Genomic DNA, 19658 nt, shown 5'->3' with positions numbered 1-19658 from the left:
CTTATAATAGGTAAGGGTGAGTGTCCCATCACATTTTTGTGTCTTTCATGAAAACGAATAAATTAACAACCAATCCATCTCCCCTTTGGTTGCATTATGCGTGCCGGGTTGCTCTCTGTTGCATCTTTCTCGAGGACTGAGAAACGTCATGTCATGCCCATTTTTCCTAACCAGGTACAACGAGCGTCTCATTGTGAATTTCTTTCTTTCTTGAAGACGTATAAATTAAAAGGAAAATCCACTTCTCTTTGGGTACTCTTTGTTTTAGGACGAGGAACAGCATGCCATAGGCACTTTTCTTTATATCAGGTACAGTTTTCTGTCTTTTTTGAAGACATATAAAACAAAAAGAAATTCGCAAATCCATGTCCAGCCACATGTCAGGAGGTTTTCCTCTTCTAGAAAAACGAAACAACAACAACAAAAACAGTTGGCATGTTCGCATAGCAAATGGATTAACTGATTGAGTTTAGGAGCATGAGGCACTGTACCATTTAATAACAGTATGCAGTTTAGTCAACAAGAAGATATGGAGTCAGTTGTTATGAAATCATAGTCGCTTGCCAACGTAACAATGAATGTCATTTACTTTGCAACGATGCGTTCCATAATATGACACACTAAATATGTCTTCGACATCTCATTTTTATTGATTTTATATCAGTTTCATTCCGAAAAATAAAGAATAAATATTAACAAACAATAAGAGCTAAAGCTAACTAAAAATAATAACATTATTGAAATTATATTCAAATGCTGGGTTGATTACAGAAAATAATTGCCTTTACCAATTCCAGTTGTGTCTTTTTTTTTTTTTTTTTTTTTTGCCAAATCTTTTGTTAGGATTTGAATAAAATGAATATGATACTTTGTCTTTATAAGCTTAATAAAGATTTAAGTTTTTATACTAACACGAAGGTATATTATAATCTCTACCATTCCTTAAATTTCATTTTAATTCATAAATGGTAAGAATTTCAAAATCAAAACAGGGAAAAGGCTAAACAATTTTTTTAGTAATTATTTTATGGTATACTGGTTGAATTCATTTTTTTTTTAATGTCTGATTCACAGAACTGCGTTTTTTTTTCTTTTTTTTTTTTTTTTTCGTTTCTTATGTACGCATCATGCAAAAATAAATTATTGCAACCGTTAAAAATCTGCATCTCAAGATTTTGATGCATTTTCACATTTCGGGACTTCTTTGAATCTGAAAAAATGTCGCTATTTTTTAATTCCATGAATTCTATCAATTTTATTCTAGCAAACGATACATTTTTGAACCATACTAACAGATATTATTGAATCTGAAATGGATATTGTGTGACGACATCAAAAACATGTAACAAACATAACTGCGCATGTCAGTTTAATGTTTGTTTATGTTGTAAAAACATATCACATATTCGCACATAATATGTGTGAATTCCAGAACTGATTTGATGAGACGTATTTGACGCATATCACGTGAACGCCGATTAACTCTGTACCTTTTTTTAAATTATGAAGTATTTAAAAAAAACACTTCGCAAGAACAAAAAGCACTTATTTGGAAAAAAAAAAAAAACAAAAAAAAAAAAAAACGGAACTGTGTTTAATGGTTGAAGAATAAAAGCCGATTCGTATGCTTTTTCCGTTTACCTACTGAATGACCATCCCTGCTCTTGGGGTCATGCTTCCTCATGGTGTGGACGACGGCCTTGACCCTCGACCAGGCGTGGGACTTCTGGTGCCTGGGCTCGTGGAGGAGGCACTGGCAGTGCAGGACGATCATGCATACGGGATTAGGGTCCGGCCTGAAGCAGTGGTTGGGAGGAATGCAGGTGATTTTAGACACCGAGCCTATCAAGGGAAAAGGCATAACATTAGAACTAACAATTACTGTTTATTTTAAGCAGATCAATAATAATTGTTTAAATACAACTAGTAGAACTAACAATGGCTGTTAAATTTCTGTAAATAGATGTAATAAGAACTAGTAAAACTAAAAATGGCAGATAGTTGTCCCGATGAGACGCTGCTTTAAGCGGTGTTCCTACGACCGGAGAATCTTCAGACGGACCACACGTTCCCCTTTCAACCCCTTTTGCGGTTTTCTGGGGTGCTTTGATGCCTGTCTAGTTTACCGACAAATTGTCGGTAAACTGGACAAACATCAAAGCACCCCAGAAAACCACAAGAGGGGTCGAGGGGGGAACATGTGCCTTGTCTGCCGTCTGGACAGGTCATAGGAACACCGCTTTAGACGTCGATATTCAGCCACCATTAGGGTTAGAAGATAATCTCCTTACAATCCTCCCTACTGTGAATCATCAACCACATCCGATCATTTTATTGCTGAGTTCCTCTTGTATAACCAGACAACGCCTAAAAACTCTTGGGGAAATAATCAACGCCTCATCATACCTACCTACAGGGGTCCACTGAACAGATACGGTACACTCGTTTCTTCCATTCATTTAACACGCAATCTTAAATCCGCTCCTCTTCTTTACCCACTGGCTAAGATCGTTGAATGGGTCTCGTGGTCTGTTACTCGATAAAAACGTGACCCAAGTCCTTCTGTTCGTATCTCTGTAATGTGATAAACCGATAAAAGAGAATGACGTGAACCCAAATAAGGTGATGATAAGTTGGTCATTGATATTTAAACATTCACTTGACTGGTCAGGAGTTTAAGGCATGGTTTGGATTCGTGGGATTTTTGAAGGAAAAATCGTCACATTTTTTGCCCCGTGTAATATGTTGAGGAAATTAGAAATTGCGAATGTTTAACGTTTTTCAGAGAAGTCAGCCCTTTACCACAGCGGGAAAATTCGCGTAACACTATCTGTTCTCGAAAGATTTTTTTAAATCACAGACCCAAATTTTGATAAAAAACTTATTGCGTAAATACACTTTTATTAGTGTGCTAAAAAGTAGCATTCCTTATTTATTTTATTTTCTATTTTTTATTCATTTATTATTATTCATTTAATACCATGGGATCAGGAAATAGGCAAGGTGGCGTGTGCTTGTTAAGAATAAGAATTAAATTAAAATAATGAAATTAATGAATAATTAATGCAGGAAGAAATTAAAATTAGGATTTATAATTTTTCGGCCTTTTTTCCCCCCTAGGAATTTTCGGGAATATTTTAAAATTTGAAATCAGCGAAAGTAGTCACCCCAAAACTTTCTCGCATACTCTCTAATAAACTTGTCAAGCCAAAGGACAATTTGAATGGCACTTTAAACTCCGGTGAACAACATCTGAAAATCTATTTTAGATGAGTTTTTCCCAATCGATTAAAACACATAATTGGCGCCAAACTTTCATAAAATAACCTACTAAATTCGATATATTTAAGTCATTGCGTTTTTGGATTTAGATTTAGTGGAGTTTTGTGGCGCAAAAACCATTCTTGATTATGCTGCGCCAAACGTATGGTATGAATTAAAACCTTGTTTATAAACTGTTATATAAAACCTTATCATTTGTCATGACTTGTTAATGTTTTATGTAAACGGTAAAAAAAGCAGTGTGAAAAACTTAAAATTAAACCATTTTTAATTGGTTTTGGAATTAATTGGTTTTAGATTTGGAATTGCATTTTTGGATTATCGCGTATATTTGCTTCTGAAAATGCAGACCGACAGACGGTCAATTACTCTCATTGGATTTAGCTCAAAACTTGACAGGTATCTACGATGCAATAAATTTCTATAATTATTTTTTATAGAAATATACTATATGTGTAATTGAATGTTTTTATATTTGTGTTATTGAATTTTTATATTGGTTATATTGAATATTTTGCTGTGTTTTAAAAATGAAAAAATATGTATAATTTTTCACAACACATTATTGGAAAAAATTTCATTTTCATTTTTTTTCTATCAAATATTATACTTCTATTACCTATGTTGTTTACTTGATAATCATAGAACTAAATAAATTTCAGCACCGCATTAAACAAAGAGCAATTAGCAGACAGAATATTTGGACATTACATTTTTCACAGCAATATGATTTCATGGGACTTAATTCCATTAAGAATATTCAACTATACAATAAACAGAATTCGTGTAAGGCTATTATAGGAGCATGGTTTGGATTTTTATCGCAATTTTAAGTTTATAATGTTTTATGAAAGGGGTCAGTAGATAATATAAAGATTTAATTAACCGTAACCACTATGACAATTAATCATATGATAATCAAAGGCGGATAGTATTCTGAAAATATGAAAATCAGACTATCCTTCTTCTTTTTCATTACTTTGAACAAATATTCAAAATGCTGTCAGTGAACATAACACTGATAGTATTTAAAATATTTGAATCTGTGAGCATCCAAAATAAAAATTAAAACCAAACTGTACAAAGGTGAAGAAAAATCCACGTCCCTTTATTTACACGTGTCTTTGAATACAATTGTTCCCTAGAAAGTAATAAAACTGACGTCTCAAAAGTAGGGCAACGGAGAAATGCTGCACATCGTAAAGATGCTAAAAAAAGAAGCATGAAATTATTCTAATAAAGTAATTCAGTTTTATGAACTATTCTAAATTAGAAGCTTCTCCCACCCGCGTTATTCACATTTCATTCCTGCATTCTTTTATAAATGACTTCTACAGTAAATTTTTACTACTGCTGAATTTCGATGATAAGTTTTAAATTAATTTATCGCTTCCAAAAAATTGGTGTCCCTGGGATTTATCTGGAGACAGAAAAGAGAAACCACAAAATTTTCCTAACATTATAAAATACCAAACATTGTAACAAATATTTCAGAATTCATCTTATTGTTGTGAAACAAGGTTGTTTGCTTGTTGCCATCCTGATCTACAAAAATAATTAAAAGAATTTCCACCAGTTGAAAAATCAAGATAAGTTCATTTTATCTTGAGATAAGAGGAATGACTTCATTACATTAGAATCATAGCAATAAATATTATTCTTGGAAGGAATTTGCCTAATTATTATTGTTTATGAAGAAGATCCATTATTATTTTTATGCTAAATGCCTAAAGAGAAGAATATGCCTTGATGATACTTAATGAAATATTAATGGGAAACTATGAATGGCTAACAAGAAGTTTAAAAAAATATATATTAATCCTTCTAAGTAGTGTCCCAAAATTAACGCAAGATTTGAATTTGTCATCATTCGTGCAGTAAAATATTCCCAATCCTATTTTAAAAAAACCATTTGACAGTTTAGGGTTAGTAAAAATAGAGCGTTACACGATAGAGCAACGTGTTAACGTAAGATTTGAATTAAATTATAAACATGCCTTTTTTTTTTCCTTTATATTTTTATTGAATCGTTAAGTACACGGGATAGGTTTATGTTTAGAATAACACATAGGACAAATTGTTTCCACGTATTGCTGGCACGCACGTAATTTTTTGCCGAAATTTTCCATGACTATTTTGCATAAACGTGGCTGCATTTCGTTGATATAGCTTTGTATTTCCTCCTTCAACGTACACATGCTTGTGGGCTTGTTGGCATAGACATTTGACTTCAAATAACTCCATAAAAAGAAATTCAATGGTGTTAAATAATGCGATATAGGGGGCCAATTCTCAAAATTTTCCATCTGTGACTACCAAACTTTCATTATTCTTGAAATATTGTTCAAAAAGGAAAACAACTTGTTCTATCGTGTAACGCTCCATTTTTACTAACCCTAAATTATCAGGAGTCAAACGTTTTTTTTAATAGGGTTGCCAACACTTTACTGCACGAATAATGGAAATTCGAATCTTGCATTCATTTTGGGACACTCTTTAGAAAGATTATTAAAAACGCAAGAGCACACTCACACATACATGAGCGCACACACATTTAATAAAGTTATTAATAAGGCAAATACTTCACTTTTTTAATGTTAGTCACGATGGAATTTTACAGTTGAATGTTCACTCTTTTTCCTGATATTGCAGTTAAAAAATTTTATTCGTTCGAATTTTCGTTGATAATGAGCTATTTTTCATTTCAAAAACTTTATTATCGATTCATCCATTCATTTGATTAAATGTATATTAAATTTATTACACTAAAATTTACGTGCATCAAAAATCTGATTTTTTTAAACAACTTATTGCACACTTTAGAAAAGGGCGTCTGAAACAATCTCCAAGGCATACGAGGCAGTCATCAAGAAGTCAGATATGGATTACTAGGAAAATTCTGAAATAAAATTTTCAAAAAAGTCTCAGATGTATATAAAAAAGAGAGACTAGCCGATATCAAAGAGTATGCTTTCATCGGTAACGCATAAAAAAACATTCCAGTTTTCTACATTTCAACCAATTATCAAACAAATTAATTTTTTTTATCGGAATTTAGCTATCGTGAAAACAAAATGATCTTTCATCGCAGGCGAGAATAGACTGATTTTATAGCAAAGAAAACAACTCGGTTATCATCTCAGAGAAATGATCTTTTGTCGAGGTCTCCCGATCAATGTTTTTTTAAGTAATAGATTTTTCTAAAGCAGAAAAAAATGAAGAAATGAATGATTTGAAATATATCTGCAAGAATCTTATGAAGCAATAAACAGTCGAATCCAAAGGGCTATATTTCATAATTGTATGAATATCACTGAAATTCATGGAATATCTATGCAACTATTTACATATGTTTTGTAATTTACATTTATTAATTTCATATAATGGTCGTTTCAAACAACGCCTCAATGAGGGGAAGAGGGAGGAGAAGGAAAAGGAGAGTACATATATAGGACTTGTCCAAAATAATGAAAAAGCATCACTGAATACAATGACTTTCGCATGTGATAGTATAGGAGTAAAATAAATACTTAACTACCAGTTTTTTTGTACTACATCGTTGCTTACAATCTCAAGAATGTGTGCGAGTGTTTTGTACATCATAGCCTGCTTAATTTCTTTTCGGATGAAGCTAAAATGAGAGACTTGTCAGAGTTCCAAAGAGAGCAGAAGTAGGAACCTGTATGGTTGGTGCGTCGACAACCGCAGTGGCACAGCTGTTGGGAGTATCAATGGACACCACGTCGAAGGTCATGATAGGGTACAACGATCATGTGAAAACAACATCTGCTGGAATGGACTATGGAAGAAAATCTAAATTCACAGCGAGAGATAGGCGTACATCAAGGAGGATTGTGACCACCAGAAGGAAAACCACGGCAATAAAAGTGACTACTAAGCTGAATGAACATCTAAAAAACCCAGTGTCGACCCATGCAGTTTGAAGAGAATTGTCTGAACAAACTATTTGAGGCAGAGCCGCGATTTCAAAACCGCTTGTGCTCAGATATAAATTGGAAGCAGTGGTGCGAGGACCACAAAACCTGGACTGCAGATCAATGGAAACATGTGTTTTCCGATGCATCCAGTTTCTCTCTATTCCCCACCGCGGGACGGGTTTACGTATGGCGAACTCCTGCTTAAGCCTGCAACCCAGACTGCCTCTCTCCTACACTGAAGCATGGGGGTGGTTCCGTAATGGTTTGAAGTCTCATCTCGTAGCCTGGAGTAGGTTCCTTTTTCACCTTACACGGACAGATCACTAGCAATACTTAGGTCACTCTTTGGTCATACCAACTGCATTCTACGTTGTTTCCTGAAATTGTTTCCATCTGGAAACTGCATTTATCAAGATAATAATTTCCCGCTTCACTACAGTGGAACTGTTCAATCATGGTATCGGGAACATGAGGACTCAGTTACACACCTTCCATGGCCTGCATAATCACCAGACTTGAACATCATAGAGCCCCTGAGGTCTATTTTGGAAGAAAGAGTGAGCCTGTCTTCCTGCGTCTCCCAGGGAATTAGAGCAGTTATCGCATGAGGAATGGTATAGCATCCCACTTACGATCATGCAGAAATATATATGTCAATTTCAAGGAGGATTCAAGCGATTTTAACAGACAAAGGTGCACTCACATCATGTATAAATTACTTCTTCTTGCATGGGTTTCTATTATTTTGGACAACCCCTGTACATTTGAAGTTAATCAAAATGGCACCAAGGAAGTAAAACCTAAGCACGATTCGATCAAATTTTGTTAAACCAATTCTGATAAAGGAAAAAAAAATAACAAAATCACGTTCCAGATGCTGTTTGTACTTTTTAAACCATTGGTAACGTTTCAGGGCGAGAAAGTTATTATAGGTCACTAGTTTCTAAATTGTATATCGAATTTGAATACATTTAAAATCTCACAGGTCACGCTTGTAATTTCAAAATGTAAGAAAAGGCCATTTAAAAATTTTAGTTCAATAACGAATTGTTTCTGTCTAATTGATTATTTAGTCTAGATTTACTAAATTTCAACGAGTACTTCATAGAACCAACTTTAATGTATCTGTCATACACGTCTTTCCCCTGTGAGGGATTTCGAGATTTTGGGGTCAGTGAATACTATGAAGTTTCTGTTTTAATAATTGATCAATTTAGTTTCAAACTTTATCATATTTTTAACTTTAATTATATCAATGATTTATCTTATTTCATTGTTTTTATTTGAAAAACTTGGAGAAAATTTCTATGTTTTTTTAAATTTATTTTTTAATATGGATATATCATGGACAGTGAGAAAGGTAAACAATATCTTGAAGACAACCTGACTATGACGTAATTCTTTCTTTACTTAAAATAAAATATTTTATTATTATAATAGATAATAAAAAAATAAAATTCAAATAAATATAATATTGAAATTTATAATTTTTCAGGATTTATACAGTGAGATATAATATTAATATCAATATAATGTTATAATTAAAGAATATTTAAAGTTCTAATATATTACAAAAATAATTAATTATACTTTATTTAATTAAAAATTTTGATAATTTGAGGTAAACAAACATTGTTCTACCAATATTTTAAAATACATGGAATTTTTCACAAATTCACTGATTTGAAAAGTAGTTTAATAATGATTATTAATCGACCTGCTCGTGCCCTCTAACTTCGCAACTTAGGAGCCCTAAGCGAGAATCTAGTTGGAAATCCTCAACTAGTTCACCATATGCTGCTAGAATGCTAACATTTTAAGATCAAGCTTTTGCAATTTTTCACAGCGCTTTCAATTTCCTCCTCAAGTTCACCTTCTTGTTTGTTAAAATTTATATTCATAGATTTGGATTAAAAGTTTATTTTGTTGAATAATTTTTTAGATTTGTTTTTCTACCATTGTTTTTCTTTCCATTTTCACTGATATTTCTTTCATATCCATTTGGTGCGATATAATCAACTTTCAGTTCTTTTGTACAATACCCTAAACAATCAATTATCAAACATCGTTTTAAAATAATCAATGAAAACACCCTATACTTAATTTTTTGTGTTTTTAAAGTTTCATTGAAACAGAATTAGATTATAGTTTTATTTCACTTTTTTTTATATATCTGTTGTTCCACCATTGGTTTAATTTCTTTTTACATTGATACTATTTAACTTCTCTTTGTGGCATCGTAGTCATCTCAAAGAGTTCTTGGCCACAACATAGATTACAACCAATTATTCTAACTCTTCAGCAACGAAATGACAATCCATCTCTGTTATTTGTTAAGTACTTGACCGCCGGAACCGTCAAATCAAGGTTAAAATGAATGCTTGAAAAAAAAAAAAAAAAAGAAGCGGAAAGATGTCAATAAAAGCAGGAAGCAAATTAGTATTCCGCAATTTCGTGAGTTGCTCACCGTTGATTCTGGCTTCACATTGGAACAGCGAGTTGAGTTGACTAGATGGGTTGCTGATCCAGCAGATGCAGGTGTCCGTGTCAGGGTCTTTGGAGCAGATGGCTTCCGAGGTGGGGGGATCCAACCCTTCTGGAAGGGGTGGACACTTGCCGGAACAAATGTACCTGGAGGGGTCGCATTCTAGGGCTGTCACCGCTGCAAAGAGACAGGAAGCGAATGAGCAGGCGGAATAAAGCACAATTTCTTCAACAAAAAACGATAACGAAAAAAAAAAAAAAAAAGACTCTCTTTGGCAATTGTATTTATGTCTCTTGTAGGCACAATATAGCAATAGAGAAAGTTAAATATTAAACAACAAATAAATTTTAGATGGTAAGAAGGCGCATCTCAGAGCAATTTTTCTAAAAATTTTAATGAGGATTTTAATTTTTTGAAAATAAAGCATAATTTTTTTTTACCATAAGTTTTGAAAAAAATTACAGGAGTAAGAGTAATTTTTACACTTTCTTGTAATTAAAGATATTATCTTTTCGACGATGCTAATTTAGTTATCGTAAATATTTTGTCTACTTCTAATTCATTTTTAAAGATGCTTTTAAGGTTATCTTACGACATTTTGAAATGAAACTCAAATGACATTCATTGTTGCTACTAGTATTTTATTTTATTTTTTTCATTCTTGCTGATTAAGATGTGAAGACTCGGCTTACTTTTTCATATTTGAAGAAGAGTTTCTATTTAAACCAAGCTTTTAGTAATATTTCTGCTTTTAAAAAAAATTCTATGCCCATTACAATTAAGGTTTATCTTCAAAAGCAAGTAATAATATATATATATATATATATATATATATATATATATATATATATATATATATATATATATATATATATATATATATATATATATATATTTAAAATTTCGTTCATTTTTAAATATTTTTGATTTTTCCTCTAATAAAATTGAAGGTATAAAAATATATTATTTAGCTTAGAATTTTCTTTCTTATTGTAATAGATTTTTTTTAATAAATCAAAGAAATAAATCAAAGAAACTTTCATTGAACAATCCTCTGAAACATAATGTAAATGATGAAGTACGTGGTATCTACTATGTATAAAGCTTCAATTCCAAATGATTCTATCCTTTATATTAACGCTTTTTGTGAACACGCTTTGACTCAACAAAAATTTTATTAAATTAATTGTTTTATTATGGAGACTATTATCAAAATTATATATCAATATAGACTACTATCAATTATATAACTTAAATTTTGAATGAAATCACAGTAAATAAAAGAGGTACATAACACAATGAACATAGCTACATAAGGCTGGAAAAATAGATAGATTTACATGTTTATCAAAATTTAAAATTTGCAAATACTTTGTTAAGGAAGCCAATAAGACTAAGCTACGTATAAAAGATTGACTTGACATTTTTCACAATCAATTATCCTGCTAAACTGGCTGGTGCTAAAAGCGACTAACAGAAAATAACAGGACAGATAATTTTCAAACTGACTTTGATTTATTACATTCATTTAAAACAAATGGCAACGGAATACTTAATAATGCAAATAAGTCGTTTTCAGTTTTTAGCTCAAGAGTTAGTTCTAAACAGAGGCGAATACAAGAAAGTGCAAAGAGGTCATATGACCTCCCCCCCGAAAGATCCTTTGATAAAATATTTGATATAAATACATGAATTTTTGATAAAAAAAATGAACACTTTGATTGAAAACGGTAAGGTAAAAGAATGAAATAAATTGATTCGATTTTGTAATCTATCTGCTTTTGGCTTTACATATCCAATCTGTTTTTCAAAAAAAAAAAAAAAAAAAAAAAAATGAAAAAAATGGAAGAACTTTATTGATGAACAGTCAAATCACCGTCGGGGGCTCTCGTATAAAGTCATGATAAAATAAATTCTATACAATCGAATCAAAATGGCATGTCTATAAAATAGTATTATATGCTATATATTTTCAAAGAAATTGTAATATACTCTCTCTCTCTCTCTCTCTCTCTCTCTCTCTCTCTCTATATATATATATATATATATATATATATATATATATATATATATAACCCTCAATTTACAAATACTTCCTTGCATTAATACTGTTTTTTGTTTCATATGAAATTAATTAACTACAGTTTGAAAATGTCTGCTCTAATTTTACATTTAAAATGAAGTTATGCGGCGTATAACGGCACAGTTTAGTAACAAACGCGTTGTTCCCGCTGATTTAGTGCCTTTTATTGACCCAAAACCCACCAGAAAATTTACATAAGAATATATTCTTGAGCATGGTTCTCGCTCCCTTAAAAATGCTAGTCTGTATCCGTCCCTGTTTCTAACACCATTAAGTTTATCTTGTACCTAGGCATACGTTAAGAATTCTTAATATTGGGGAAATACATCACGTATTGCCTGGATATATACAGGCTAAAAGTGTAAAACAATTAAACGGAGATTTTAATTTTAATTTTCCAATTAATATTTAGGGATACACTTCTAAATCAATCAAACAAATAATATTTGAATAAGATATTTCCTTGCAATTCTTATTTTGTACATTTTTGGGCATTCACGGAATTAAAAGCAATTTTGCACGTAAACTAAAGAAACTCTTTTTCAGAAAAGAAAGATAAAGCTTAAGAGACCTTAAATGGATGTAAAAATTGGAAAATAAAGGCTTAAAAATAAAAGGTAGTCCGATGCCAATAAAAAACAAGCTTCGTCGCTGGCATATGTAATGATTATTACTGCTAAGAACATGATATTTTTATGACAGATTGCTAAGACCGTAATATAATTTGACCTAACTGCTGCTAATACTGTGACATAATATTTTGTAATATAATACAGTTAAGTAATAAGATAGGCAAGAAAAATGGCGCAATTTTTAAATGCTCCTTTACAGCATTCCTTCATGTCTTTTGTCAGATCATTTTTTTTTCTACTTTATTTTTCATACATTATGGATGTGTTTAAGCTACCAGAAGCTTAACAAAACATTATTTTCACCGAATTTTTCACCACACGAATTTTTATATCCGATATTCACAGAAAGCTCATAAAATAACAACTCTATTATTGGAAGTAAACACGTTGGGCAAGGAAAGCTTGCGACAATTTATCACCAAGAAGACGCACTCGAGCGTGAAGCCCAGACGCAATTCCCTTCTGGACTCGGAGCGTATCGGAAGCGGGACCACAATAATTATACGATTATCTTTATCCTTGGAAACGAGGTTAAACTTGGAAGTGAAACCATCGACAATGAACGAACTCCCTTCCTTGTTCCTATCATGGAAGGGTGCTTTTCTGATAATCACTCCTCGGGTTCGGCTTATCCTCGATGTCTGTTTGGAGAAGAGTTTTGTTTCACATTGATAAAGATTAGTGTCTAATATGTGGAACAGACACGCCAACTCAAGATGCGCAAATTAGAAGTGACGCATTGCTTTGTGGGATGAAACCAAAGAATCGCAGTATTTCGGATCATAAAAAATTATTCAAATCTGGATATTTGCATTTTATTTACAAAATGCGCTGATCTAGCGAAAAAAACTAGATAACGTCTGAAACTCAAGGGTTTTTTTCTGGTGTGAAAATCCGGATCAAAATATTTTGACATAATTGGTAAAACCGTCTTGAGCTCCAGTATGTTAAAAATATCGTCCATCCAAGGAAATCTCATTTTCGTTATGCTTATTTAGAATTAATATATTGCTTTGTGGCATCAGGACAAAGAAAATAGTCGTTCGAATTATTAAGATTATTTAAATCTGGATATTTACACTTTATTGACAGCATACGTTGATTTGCCATACAAAGGAGTTCATAGATTTGATTTATCAAGAGTAAAAAAACTAAAAAAAAGGAGTTTTTTTTCTTTGTGCAAAAATTCGTTTTCTTGTCAAAACATCCTGAAATAAATGGTAAAACCATCTTGAGCTCTTTTATGTCTAAAATATATCATCCATACAGGGTTGTCTCAGTTTCATTACAGATGCATATTTATAATTGATGTACGGTTTTGTGGCACCAGATCAAGGAAAATAGTCTTTGGAATTATAGAGATTATTTAAATCTGAATATTTATACTGAATCTGAATTATTTACAGCATACGTTAAACAGCAAGATAAAGAAATACACAGAACTTATTTATCAAGCGAAAAAAATTAGATCAAGTCTAAAACTTTTTTCCCTCTTTTACAAAAATCTGTTTTTGTATCAAATTATCTTGAAATAAATGGTAAACCCTGCCTGCGTTCTAGTTTGTCCAAAATATGGTCCATCCAGTTAGTCTCAATTTCGTTAAATATGCTTAATTAAAATTGTTGTAATGTTTTGTGGTATCAGACCAAAGCAAATAGTATTTCGAACTATAAATATCATTTAAATCTGGATATTTACACTTTATTTATAGAATGCGTTGATCAGTCAGACAAAGGAATTCACAGAACTGATTTATCAATCGGGGGTGGGGGTGGGGACTAAATGACGTATAATTTTTTTTTGCTAGCCCGAAAATCCGTTTTTTTTTGGGGGGGGGGCATGCATCTTGAAAGATATGGTAAAGTTGTCTTGAATTGTAATATGTTCAAAACATCGTCCATTCAAGGCAGTCTCAATTTCATTACATCTTCATTTTAATTCATTTTTTACTTTCTCGTATATGCAGTGTAGAGAAATGTTGTAATCGTCAAAAAATTCGAACGAGATGTTGACAAATCTACATGTTTTAGATGTCCCTGAGTTAAAAAAAGACATTTTCAGACAGACATTTCAACATTTTTTTCAGACAGAGGGAGCTAGAAAGATATATAGCCTTAACAACAAATTTGCAAATTGTGAGCAAAATCAGAGAAAGTCTGCCTGTCTGGCTGTCCGAATATATGTTAACAAGATAAGTTCAATACGAAGAGAACTAGATAGCTAAAATTTGGTGCATAGAATTTAACATCTATAGTGTAGACATTTATCAAATTTTGAACGCAATACAATAACGTATTGAACATCCGTCGATCTGTACTTTCAGAAACATGTAAAAGCACTAACTCAAAAACGCAATGTCTTAAATATATGAAATTTGGCATATGATTTTGTGGCTATAATTGTAGACTTGTATAAAATGTTTGCTTTAATCGGTAGAGAAGAGAGAGTCTGAAACCCAAATTCGTTTTTTTGGGTACTTTAAACTCCATGCCAGGAATTAATCGCCAAAAATTCGCCAAGAATCGCTCAATAAATTCAGCGAAAATGCTAAATTCGCGCCAAATGCTAATATCTCATAATTATTATATTCCAGTGCCATTCAAGGCATTGTCTGGGATAACCTTTATTAGAGAGTGTGCGAGAAAATTTAGGGGAGACCATTTCTATTGGTTTAGATTTAATATAATTAAATATTTCATTCATAAAATTAATAATATCCAGTTTTTAATCTTTTAACTTAATATATAGATCTTCATTGTGAAATTAGATGAACAAAAAATTGACTCTCCCATTTATAAGTAGGGCAGCAGACGGATTATTTTTTGGACAGAACTCATAATTCCGAGAGATAGCCAAATGATGAGGATGACGCCAGAACCTATATAATTATCAGCAGAAGGTTACCAAAACCGTATACTGCGCAATTTTACTTGACCCTTTTTAAATGATCGGTTCTAATACCACTCAATGTAGTTTTTTGAAATTATTTAATACTTAACTTAATCGTGGTAAAAGTTAGAAGGTTTGTGAGATCAAAAACACTTCTTATCTATATGTTTGTTGGTCATCTCAAAATACTTTTGTCTTGAGTTTAGTTTTATGTTAATACCCAATTTAAAATCAACATTAAGACAATTTTAGGACGGATCTCGTAATTTGAAATTTAGTCAGACGACGAGGACAATACCTGAGCTGGTACCTCCTTTTCAAATTTCCGCGTTAAGCTAGAGGGAGGATGTTTAGCCCCTGGCGTCAGATTTAAAATGCACCAATTTCACATACACGTCAGATCTTAAATGGAATCGGGTGTCAAACCTTAGGCCCTCCAGTCTCAAGGCTGAGACTTTAACACTAGGCGACCGTCACTGCACAAAAGTTTTGTTAAAAGAAATCCAGACAACTGGTATTTTCATCTTGATAAAGCTGTGGGTATGCTCCTTAAAAATTATTATTAAAGAAAGGAAAACATTAAAAAAAAAAAAAAAAAAAAAAAAAAAAAACTACATAAACCTACATAAACAAAAACCTACACTTAAATCGTATAAACAAAAAACTATCTGTCTGTAACCTACAAGAAGATTATTTAAATGCCAGTTGATAACTACTTTTTATTTGTAAAGGAACCGCAGTTCTTTTAATTATTAAATCTATTTGTTTATCAACGCTATACTTAACAAGTACAGGCTGTTTTAGATAAAACCGGTTTTTCCCAAACAGTTTGCAATGAATTATATCTTTGTTTTCTCAATAATAGTCAATTGATTGAAGTAAAGGGGGGGGGGCGGTTGTATATCATCCATTGACTATCTCTGTTATTTTAGTTATAGATGAAGAAAGGAAGTTATTGTTTTGTCAAATCGCAAAATAATCGATTAATCGAAAACGAATCATAACAGTGAAGATTATGATGATTACGAATTTAACCAATAGCGGGAATATGCTAGTAATTTTCTTATATAATTTCGCAATATGACGCATTTTGCGCTGAACTTCATATATATTGAGAAAAATCAAATAGGTATCTCAATATACATGGTTAGCAAGAAATAAGTTATCTACTTCAGAGGGCTCTAAAATGCGTTCCATTGATCCAAATGAGATAAAATTTGAACTACGGATTATTGAGATGACGCGCTTTACATTTATTAAATAAAAAAAATTAGTGCAAAAATTCACCGTTAGGTGGCGTTGTAATGCACATAAAACCATTTAATATGGTTTATAATTGTTGAATAAAGTAAAATTAAAATTGCACAATATATCCTCCTTCATTTTCAACAATATGCTCAAATCGGAGAACCATATTTTCTACAGATGACCGGAGTGAGTCTGCTGGAATATTAAGATTATGGCGCCGAATGTTGTCCTTCAGATCTGGTAGAGATAATGGCCTTTAACTGTAGATATTGTCCCTCAAATAACCCCACAACCAAAAGTCTCAAGGGGTGATATCCGGAGACAATGTTATTGGGAAATGACGGTTGATAACTCGTGCTTCTGTGAAATGCTGAATTAACAATCTTTACACGACGATCAATTTGAGGTGGTGCACCATCCTGCATGAAAATGATGTCTTGAAGACATCCACGCTATAGAAGAGTTGGGATTACAAAATCCCTCAGCACATCATGGTACCGTTGTCCTGTGACGCAACAGGTCTGGATTCCATTTGAAGTGATCTCTTCAAAGAAATACGGTCCAATGATAAAGGTAGCTGTAAAACCACACCATACTGTCACTTTTTCAGGATGCAAGGGTTGTGCCTGGATAACGTGAGGGCTTTCCTCTGCCCAAATTCGACAGTTGCGGCTGTTAACTTGCCCATTGAGGGAAAAGTGGGCCTCATCACCCCACAGAATGTTCTATGGCTAAGTTGTGTCAACCACCATTCGAGCAAGGAACTGAAGTGCAAAAGTTTTACGGACCTCTAAGTCTCCGTCCTGCAACAAGTGCAAAGACTTGATTTTGTATGGATAAAAATGCAAAATCTGCCGTACGATTTTTCTTACAGTTGAAAACGCATGTCCAGAACACGGGAAACAACTGGCAAACTCACACTATTATGCGGCGACTGACTGCTGGCTTCAAAGAGTACGGTCGCAACATTTTCGAAGCTGGAAGGCGGAATTTTTTTTCGCCCTCTATCTGGAAGAATGTCAAGATGCCCAGTTTTTTCAAATTTCTGCATCATCTTGCATAGGGCATCTGGAGATATTGGACCTCTTCGTATCTTCTTCATACGATGAAATTCCTTTAGAGCTGCAACGGAGTTTTGTTGGTTCTGGTAGAGCAATTTCACCACTAGCGCTTTTTTTTTGCAATGTAGGTATGACGAACAGAGAAGAAACTAATGTTCGTGTAGAATCTGCCTTCTTTTTATCCAAAGAAAAATGGTAATAGACATGCGCTGTAACGCAAATTATGTTTCATATTTTCAATAAATGCAAATAAATGCCATATGTGTTATAACGCCATCTATTATTGAATGTTTGTACTAAATTTTAAAAATTTATAAATGTAAAGCATGTCATCTGAATAATCTGTAGTTCAAATTTTATCTTATTTGGACCAATAGAACACATCTTGGACCCCTCTGAAGTGGGTAATTTATTTCTTGCTAACCCTGTATATTTTGATTATTTTATTAAATGCTTCAAGAAATAATTAATTAAAAATAATAAATAGAAGAAATAACACAGCTACCTAGAAATGGACCCCAGAATGGTATGTGCAAATTTCAAGTTGTAAATGCTTAGTAATATAAAAGTACTTTGTTAAGGAAATTATTAAGACATATAATTATTTTTTGTATATAATTAATATCCCAAAATATTTAATTTTTAGCATCTATTAATGCCGGCAAACCAGCTGGTTACAAAAAGACGGGTAGTATAACAATATTTAAGAACTTTTGAAACAATTGAAGAATACAAAAGCTTGATTGAATCTAAGATAACAATTCTACAACTTTTGAAATGATAATTCAATATCTGTAGTTGAATTGTTTAGTAGCATGCTCAAGTGAGTGGAGTATTCCCTCCCCCTTCAAAATATAACAATTTTTTTTATGTATTTTAATTTCAATATAATTAAGAAAATATTACTATTAGCAAATATTACTATTAGAAAATATTACTATTATATTGAAGAAAATATTACTATTAGCATCAAAAAATTCGGCCTATATATTCTAATGAAGAATATCAACTTTTCAGACTTATCTGAGTCCTAAAAGCACCATTTTAGAATAATATCAGTATATGAACATGATAACTCAAAAACATAACGATTCGGCATTTGTTTTATCACTAGAATTGTAAATCAGATGCTTTGTCGAATTTATCAAAAAGTGGATTACCATTCTTCTACAGCGTCTATAACATTTTCAAATACGGGAATTTTTCTCGTTTTTTCCTCATAAGCCAGCGGAATTTTATTTCAACATAATAGGGTTAAGATGGAAAGATTAAGCAGTTTAAATTTTTTAAAAGAAACTATGGAATTTTTTTTTTTTATTTATCGATTTGCTTCGAAAAAATGAATATCGATATCGTAAAGAAATGAAGAAGAAAAAAGAATATGGCAAAAGCAAAGAATTTTAGAACACATCTTATTATTCAGTGCGCATCATCCCTCTGCGGAATAAAAGCGGCCAAATTGATAAGCAAAGTGATATCGATAAAAGCGATTATATATTTTTGAAATAGGAAATATTCATGTATACGGGAGCGCTGTAACTGGAAAACATAACAAAATAAATAGATAAAGTTTAGCATATAATAGTTACTAAAAAAGTATAGATTTGTATTTAATTTTGTATTAAAACCGTCAAATTTAGCATATAATATTTACAGCAAAATTATAGATATGTATTTAATTTTGTATTAAAACCGTCAAATTCAGCATATAATATTTACAGCAAAATTATAGATTTGTATTTAATTTTGCACTAAAGCCGTCAAATTTAGTATATAATTTTTACATCAAAAGTATAGGTTTGTATTTAATTTTGGACTAAAACCATCAAATTTAACACATAATATTTGCAGCAAAAGTATAAATTTGCATCTAATTTTGAATAAAAACCACTACATTTAGCATATAATATTTACGACAAAAGTATAGATTTGAATTTAATTTTGGACTAAAAAGGTCAAATTTAGCATATAATTTTTACAACAAAAATATAGATTCGTATATAATTTTTAACTAAACCCGTCACGTTTAGAATATAATT

General features: G+C 31.9%; 1 protein-coding gene across 1 annotated transcript in view; it reads right to left on the bottom strand.

The window, feature by feature from the left end:
• LOC129965777 (uncharacterized) overlaps window positions 1–19658 on the bottom strand; it is a 72160-nt gene that overhangs the window by 36939 nt on the left and 15563 nt on the right. The window contains exons 2-3 of the mRNA XM_056079957.1: window positions 9688–9882; window positions 1642–1842 (exon numbers count right to left, since the gene is read on the bottom strand). Coding sequence (XP_055935932.1) covers window positions 1642–1842; window positions 9688–9882 — 396 coding nt within the window. The remainder of the gene's footprint in view (window positions 1–1641; window positions 1843–9687; window positions 9883–19658) is intronic.

This window comes from Argiope bruennichi, chromosome 1 (assembly GCF_947563725.1).
Source record: "Argiope bruennichi chromosome 1, qqArgBrue1.1, whole genome shotgun sequence".
Taxonomy (NCBI): Eukaryota; Metazoa; Arthropoda; class Arachnida; order Araneae; family Araneidae; genus Argiope; species Argiope bruennichi.
Note: the sequence above shows the minus strand (reverse complement) of the source record. Positions and strands in the feature narration are given on the sequence as shown.